Genomic DNA, 8,302 nt, shown 5'->3' with positions numbered 1-8,302 from the left:
GGCCTTAACATTTCCCAGCTGTCCACGTCTGGCCACCTGGGCTCTGCCAAGTCTCTCAGCTCCAGGCGCTGCTGCAGGTGAGCCCCTCCTTTCGCCTGGCTGGGCCTGGCCCTGCCACTCTCCCCTTGCCGTAGTACATCCTCGATGTCTGTCCTCCCCCAGGGAAGCAGGCAGGGAGTCTGTCTTGTTCCCACGGCAGCTCTCATGCCTGTACGGTACCATACACAGCAGATGCCCAATAAGCGCCGGTGGTGTGGGCGGCTCACTTTTGAAGCCAGCGCAGTTCACACGCTTATGTGCGCTGCCCTTAGACGCCTTCACCCCTGCAGCCCACACAGCAACACCCACCCAGCGGTTGCCCGGGCATGTGCTGCGTGCCCGGCCCCCTGAGCCCCTCGCAGCACAAACAGCACCTGGTCCTCACACGGCACACAAGCTGCAGACTGAAGCGCCCCTCGGCCTCTGCCCCGGCCCGGCCCCGCAGGCTGCGCTCTTCCCCTGCGCTGCGAGCACCGCGTGCTGGCCTCGCACTGAGCGGCCCCTCCCCCACGGCAAGGAGCCTCTCTCCTCTCTCCACCCCCGGGGCCTCGCTCAGCACCAAGCCAGTGAGTGAGCGAACCAGACGGCTGGGAGAAAGCCGAGAGGCGTGAAGAGACTGCCATGGCCCCCGGCAGCCCCGCCCTCGCGTGTTCACAAAGTCCCTAGTCTGGGTGTGGGAATGTGCCCAACTGGAAGTGACATTTTCCAGCCTGTCACGGCTGGAAGACTGAGTCTGGGACAAGTAACCGCTAAGCAGAGGACACGGGCTGGGACCTACAGAAAGTATCTGGAACAGGCCTGTCCCCTCTGTCTCCCCGCTGCACAGGACGTGAACACAGAGGCAGAGTCCGAGCAGCCATTCTGGGCCACGAGGGAAGCCTGAGCCAGGAAGCCGCAGGGTAGGAAGCGCAGAGCAGAAAGGCAGCCCGAGCTGTCCACCTCCAACCTTCGCTGCGCCAGAATAAAACCTCTGGACTGTAAGCCACGTGTTTGGATGCCTGGTATTTGCAACCAAACCTAATCCTAACCGTCACGGAACTCAAGAAAGCAAACCAGAAAGAACACGGACGCAGCCTGCCTCTAGTCGCCTTCCCAAGGCAACCCCTCGCGCCCACAGAGACTCTGCCTGGTCGTTCGACCTCCCCGCAAGGCGGAGGCTGCAGCGAGCGGAGGACGGGGGAGGAACTCCACGCGTAACCTGGCTGCGCAGTTGTTTTGTTTTGTTTGTTTCTCGGAAGCTAAATTATCTAGATCCCTGTGTGACTCCAAACAAAACAGGGGTAAAAAAACATGCTGGCGTCCTCCTACTTCGAAATTCCAAAAATCAACACAATGCCCGTGCATGCGCATGTTACCGGGGCGCAGCGCGGGTGACACCGGCCAGGTCACTCGCAGACGTTCGTCACACTCCAGAAGTTGGCATCTCAAGATTCACGCTTCTGCCATCCGCCAGCGGAGCGCGGCGGCCGCTCAAGGTCAGAGCCTCCGAGGGAGGGAGGCCGGCGCTCAGGAAGGAATCTCACAGAGCCCGGAACCCACGAACGTCCACGTGCACACCCGGACCGCTTCGTCGCCTGGGAGCGCCCTTCTACCCGGCCGACCCACAGGGCGTCTCCCGGGAAGGGCGCTCCGCCCGCAGCCTCCCCACCCCCCCACCGGCCCGCGAGGCCCAGGCCGGGCGCAGTCTGGAGCCCTCCCTGCCGCGCTGCCGGCGGGTCCCGAGCCCCGAGCCCAGGGGCCGAGGCGGTCCTGAGGCTTCCGGTCCGACCCACCTCCGCCTCCAGGTCTCCCGGCCTCGTCCTTCCTCCGGCCCCCGTCCGGCCTCACGTCTCGTCCGGCGTCAGGTCCCGCGTCCGGCGACAGGTCCCGCATCCAGCCTCTCACGCCCCACGTCCGGCGACAGGTCTCGCGTCCGGCGTCCGGCGTCAGGTCCCGCATACAGCCTCTCACGCCCCACGTCCGGCCTGACGCCCCACGTACAGCGTCACAGCCCACGTCCGGCGTCACGTCCCGCGTCTGGCGTCAGGTCCCGCGTCCAGCCTCTCACGCCCCATGTCCGGCGTCACGCCCCACGTCCGGCGTCACAGCCCACGTCCGGCGTCACATCCCACGTCCGGCGTCACGCCCCACGTCGGGCCTCACGTCCCGCGTCCGGCGTCAGGTCCCGCGTCCGGCCTCTCACAGCCCACGGCCGGCGCCACGGCGGCCTCAGGAGCCTCCTCCCCAGTCGCTCGCCGCGTGTGAGCCGCACCGGCCCAGGGGCTCGGACGTCCCGGGGTGACGATACCTTTCCAGGGGAAGGAAGGCTGAGCCCCTGTGTTAAAATCACGGTTTTATCCCGCTCGAAGGGCAGCGGCGATGTTTGCGGAACGCGGTGCTGACGGAAAGACGGAGGAAACAACGCGCAGCGGCCGTCGCACGGACTGACGCGCAGTCTGCGACTTCCGGCCTCCGAAACGCACGTGCGCGTCGTGTGCGTGCGCCGGAAACTCCCGGCGCCTCTCCCTGCGTTGTTGCCCGGGCTTTGCACGGTTGACGGCTGGTCCCCTGCGGCGGGGACAAGGGCGCAGGAAGAGCCTCCCGCTCGCCACGCTGAGTTAATTTTAGAAGGCAGGTAAATTGGAACAAATGGACGCAAAGTGAAAATGCGTCGGTCTGTACTTCGGAAGGTGACGAAGCCGCCTTTGTGAAGGAGCGCAGAGCAGTCGCACCGCCGCCGTCCGGCCGGGGACACACCCCTGCGGCAACACCCCTGGGGGAACACCCCTGGCCAGCAGCCCTGGGCTTGGCCCGGCCTGCGTCTCCTCCCTCGCTGGCTTCGGCTTCCCGAGGCCCGGACCACTCCGGCCGGGCCGTCTGTGAACGCAGCCAGACGCCCATTGTTCTTAATTGATGCCATTTCCTCTTCAGCTATTTTTCCTGGACTATTTTCTGCTTAGGTTCCCATTCCAATCTTTTAAGTGTCTTAAGAGCAATGGGATTTCTAAAACTAAATTTTATGGGACTACGTTTTTGAGAAAATTATCAAGCAAATGCTCTCTTTTTCGAAGGATCTCGTGTTGCTGTTTTCCCTAACTAAATGCATTGCGCACCTTTTATGCTCAAAAACTAACCAAATGACTCAGCACCTGCTTAAAAGCACAGGTGGAACCTTCTGTGGGGCCCGTGTGTCGGCCTCCTGTGGCACCTGCCTGGCGGAACCCCGACTGCGTTCTGGTTCTCAAAGCAGGAGGCTCCGCTGTGGTGGGCTGGCGCCAGGAATGGGAACCATCAGATCCCCCGGGCTGGTGGCATGTGGTCGGCCTGAGCAATTCAGTCAGTGACATCTCAACTTGCTAACCGCTCAAAAAGTCAGACGCATCTCCTCTGAGGTCACGTAAATCCCCCCATGAACTATTTTCCCTGTAACATTGCCATTTACCGCTCTCTCCTGGGTCCCACGCTTCCCCCCAAAACTGCTACAAGATGAAAAGCAAAAGGTACGAGTCACCCCTTTTTGATGGCATGTTCATCACAGGTTCCATGATTGGTACAAGGTCTAGAAAGAGCCACATAATCTGTACAGGACACTAGAAAGGGACAGTTCTGAATAGTCTCATTCTAAGGATGCAAATGGTAACATTCTGACTCCAGATACAGCAGAGGTAACAAAAAGAATGCCAACCTCAAATATGTCTTATAGATACATCACATAGCATAAAAAGAAGACAAAAAAAAATATACCCAAGAAAAGGAGGTAGGATATTGCTATAATTACCATAATATAAGCATTTCTAGATTGGGTTTGGGAGAGAAAGGGGGTCTCACGTAGAGATAAATTACGGGAATTGTTCCCTGGACTCTCCTATCCCATCAGCAGAAACGTGCACTGTTAAAAGGGAAGTGCTCCTACCACAGTGCCCTATTAATTAAAACACCTGCAGGTCTATAACTGTGCAGGCACCTTACACAGGCTGTTCCCAACCACCCTGGGGCAGCCCTGCAACCCCTCTAGCCCTCGGAAGGAGCACTCGGCTTGGGTCAGGAGCCTGGTCTGTCCTGTCGCCGCTGGAGCCCAGCGCCCATCTCAGACTAGAGTGACGCTCAGTTTCCTGATCTGTGAAACAGAAGTATGACAACACTGGCTTCACCCCCGCCCCAGTCTGTTGTGAGGGTCCAGGGAGACACCACGCCGGAAAGGTCTTGCATACGTACGTCGTATGCACACATGGGTTTATTAATCATCACGGGTAGTGAGCCTCAAGGCGGCCCAGCGGTTACTCCTAAGCAGCGCTGCTCCAGCTGTGTACTGGGTGTAGTTATGGGGCGTGAAGCTGGCCGGGCTGGCAGCCGCATCTCAGCGCTCTGGCTCCGTTTCCTAATTCTAGTCTGTCCCCAGGCACATCCTCTGCAGACTATCTCAGACTATCACCGCATCACTCCTCCCAGCCTTCGCTGGAGGAGGGGCACAGGGGCCAGGAGCACAGGGGCCTGCAGCACACCTGGTCCCACCTGGAAGAATGCAAACAAGACTGTTCACTTGGTCCCGTAGGACACCCAGCATGCTGGCCAGGTCATAACCCCAGGTGAGACAGCCACGGCAGAATGGCGGACCCTCCGCTGTCGATTTCCCTTTCGCTCCGGGCTGACAGGTAACCTGTGCCCAGAGCAGTGAGCAAAGACATGGAAAGCAAAAAATGCCCGTAGTTTCACCCCGGCTGCGCTGATGTTTAGCATATTCTAATAAAGGACCAACCCTAGGATTAAGTTTTAAGGTTGAAATTTCTTTGTCAGAAGAAAAAACTAACCATCAAGTCATCCTAATACAATACATAGTTAAAAATAATAACAAGTAGTTACTATTATTATACACTTATAAAGTATTAGCTTCCTGGGGTGCGAACACGTAAACAGCTTGGCCACCGAACGTTCTGCTTTAGAGGGTGGAGGGTGCAAAATGGTTTCTTTTATAAAGAAGCCAGATTTCTTGATTATTATTTTTAAAACAATATTAACTATTCTGGGCTTTAAAGAAACTTTCCAGAGCTACTCCAGTAACAGTCGTGGGGTTCGCTGGCAGAGTGTCCATGGGGTCAGCTCCGACGGGGGCAGCAGGGCCGCGTGTCACCCAGCCCTCCCTCGGCTGCCTCAGCGTCACTTACCATGCAGCTATCTTTTTTCTTTTCTTTTCAAAATCCTCTCTGCCCTCTCCCCTGGGGAACACTCACTGGCATCGTTCCAGTCCTCCCACTTCCCGGCAGGGAGCCAAAGCCCAGCCCCAACCGGACGTGCAACAGGTTTCCTGTGTCCCCGCCCCGCCTGGCTCGAGGTGCATTCGGTGTCAAAGAGTCAGAGATCCCCTGGATTTGTGGGGGACGTATGTGTGAAGGACGCGCTGAAATCAAGCAGCAAAATGCCTTAAGCACCTTTGTCACTGCCAAGCAGGAAGAAGCTACCTGGCTCTCTGGGACAAAATTTTCCCTGAAAAGTCTGAGGCTGAAATGAGGGAGAAGAGATAGGAAAAGGGCTCCCTGTGGCTCTTGATAATGCAAGTGACCAGGAGGGGGACAGGGCGGGACAGACGCAGAGTCAGAGAGAGACGTAGGGAGGAAGGACTGAGGACAGAGACGGAGACAGAGAGAGAGAGAAGGGGAGAGGGACAGAGAGAGACACGGAGAGACTGAGACTGAGAGAGGGAGGGGAGGGGAGAGAGGGAGGGGCACAGACAGGGACAGAGACAGAGGCAGGGAGAATGAATGGCCGGGGGCAGTGTCCCAAGGGCAGGGCTGGGAGAGGAACGGGGCTGGGCCTTTCCCGCCTGAGGGACTGCGCCCTGGCCCCCTGCGCTCACCTGCCGTGTCGGGCGGAGCAGGGCGCCCCGGCGGCTGCATCTTGGGCGGGCGCAGGTCCTCTGCTGGGCAGCGACCCACGACACCGCACCGGTCCAGTCGTCCAGTCGGGCGGGGCCGCCCTGCCCCCGCCCCGCCCCGCGCTCCTCCCCCGCCCGCCCGCTCCCTCCCCCCATTCCCCTCCTCCTTCCCTCGGCCCCCCCCACAGCGCCGCGGACGGCGGAGCCAGGACCTGGGCGCGAGGCGCGAGGCTCCTGAGGGGCCGCACCTGCCCCCACTCCCCACCCGCCGCCCACCGGCTTCGTGGCCGCGCGGGTCCCGACACACACAGACGTGCATACACTCACACGTGCACAGAGACACACGACATGCACAAACCCTTCCCGCGCGGTCCTCCCACGGCCCTGCAGGGCGGTGCCACCTTCCTGCTGCTCCAACAGGACAAACCAGTGCTCAGGGAGCCAGCGTCACCCCCCGGCCCCTCAAGGTCCCAGGTGCCCCCTGCGCCCTGCCCAGCCCCCGGGGGGCCTGGTACAGGGTATTTTTAAATGTAATGTGATTTGGCTGTTCCAGAGGCAGTTATGAGCATGTGAGGAAATCTGTCTTGCGTGGTCTGAGGGTCATCAGAGACGGGGACATCATTACCGACGTCAGGAAGACACTGCCCACACGGCGGACACAAGCACCGCACCCTGCCCGGTACCAGATTCCTTCCTGCAACAGTGAACCGTTTCCGGCATTCGGAGGTTTCCAGCTTTGACTTCCCTGAGCTGGGCACAGGTGGGCACTGCCCAAGAAACACCAGAGGCTCCTCAAGGTTTCCAACACCCGGAGGCTGGAATCGGCCGGACTCGTCCCTTCAGAAGGCTCCGGGGGAACTGAGGCCGGCGAGACAGGACCGACGCCCGCACCTGCCCTCGTGCCCAGACAGGACAGACGCCCGCACCCGCCCCTCCCCTCGTGCCCGGACTGGACAGACACCCGCACCCGCCCCTCCCCTCGTGCCCGGACAGGACAGACGACACCCGCAACCGCCCCTCCCCTCGTGCCCGGACAGGACAGACGCCCGCACCCGCTCCTCCCCTCCTGCCCGGACTCCATGGTCCCAGCACTACCTTTGATCCTTACCGTGTGACACCCACTGCACTGATGCGGAAACTCAGGCGCACAGAGTTAAATAATTTTTCCAAAGCCAAATAGCTGGTTAATTGAGAAACAAAATGTAAACCAGGTCGGTCTGCTTTGAAAACATAACCACATCTTCCAAACAGGAAAGCAGGTATGTACTTGAATGTAGACTTTTAATTTAATGTTTCCTACAGTCAGTAACAAAATAGTCACTGAATTTCCTCTCTTCAAAGATGGGTCATTCAGCCCTGCCCTTCAGGAGCTCTGCAGTTCAAAGGAAGACCCGAGAGACACGGAACATACGGTCGGAACAGAAACAGCTGGTGAGACTCGCCAGCCAAGGCACAGTCTCACAGGAGAGTGAACAGGGGACCCTGGACATGGCCGTCGCCCCGGCAGGCAGTTGCCGGCCTCGGTCTCATGTGAGAGCCGGTGGGCCCAGCACACGTCATCTCTGGAGGTGGACGGGGCTCACTGTCCCCTGGTGGCTCCATGAGCAGCGGGGACTGGGCCACTGTTAGGGGCTGAAGGGCGCCAGGGGGAGCAGCAGAGGTGAGCCGGGGCTGGGAGACCACCAGGCGTGACCCTGGACCCTGGCAGCATGCCTGGCAGCCTCTCTGCCTCCTGGCACAAGGGCCGGTGAGACCCCGCTGTCCTCGAGGCCCGTCCACACGGCCGTGCTGACGGAGGGTGCAGGGGCTGCTCTTCTCGCCCACCCCCATCTGCCTGTCACCCTCGTGGGCCTCTGTCACGCACGCACATGCACAAGGACCCGAGCACACACGCGTGCACACACGCGGACTGGCCCGGAGTTGCAGAGTGTGGCCTGAAGTCGCGCATCTGCCCTGAGCTCCGCCCTTGAGGTCCGGCAGCCTCTTGCGGCCACGGCAAGAGTGTGGCTGTCCTGGGTGGTCCCGGCGCTGGTGTCCACCGGATCCCACAGCTGCAGCCGTGGTCACACTCCTGGTCCCTGTTTCTCGAAACACTGTGCCTACGAATCCCCTTCCTCCTCCTCACTGCCGCTCAGATCCCCCCAAGGTTCAGGCTTTGGAGAAACCGAAGATGGGAAGATCCGCTGGGAATGCCAGCCACAGGCCCCTCCTGCCTGGACACGGGGACAGGAAGCGTCCTGGACTGCAGGCTGATTGTAAACACCCGGCCAGGCCACTGGGGACACATCGGCCCTGGGCACGGCCGGCAGGAGGCCTCCACGCAGAGAAATAATAGCCAGAGCCCCGCCTTGTCTGGAGGAAGGCAGGTGGGAGGAGGTGGAGGTCAAGATCACAGTGCTAAATTTGCCCAGAGGG

General features: G+C 60.1%; 1 protein-coding gene across 1 annotated transcript in view; it reads right to left on the bottom strand.

Moving 5' to 3' along the window:
* The window catches only part of TMEM255B (transmembrane protein 255B), a 28,366-nt gene extending 22,457 nt beyond the window's left edge, over window positions 1–5,909 (bottom strand). Inside the window, exon 1 of the mRNA XM_012661826.1 lies at window positions 5,870–5,909. Within this exon, the coding sequence (XP_012517280.1) occupies window positions 5,870–5,909 (40 nt within the window). The remainder of the gene's footprint in view (window positions 1–5,869) is intronic.
* Between the last annotated feature and the right edge of the window lie 2,393 nt (window positions 5,910–8,302).

The sequence above is a fragment of the Propithecus coquereli genome, unplaced genomic scaffold (assembly GCF_000956105.1).
Source record: "Propithecus coquereli isolate 6110/MARCELLA unplaced genomic scaffold, Pcoq_1.0 Scaffold738, whole genome shotgun sequence".
Taxonomy (NCBI): domain Eukaryota; kingdom Metazoa; phylum Chordata; class Mammalia; order Primates; family Indriidae; genus Propithecus; species Propithecus coquereli.
Note: the sequence above shows the minus strand (reverse complement) of the source record. Positions and strands in the feature narration are given on the sequence as shown.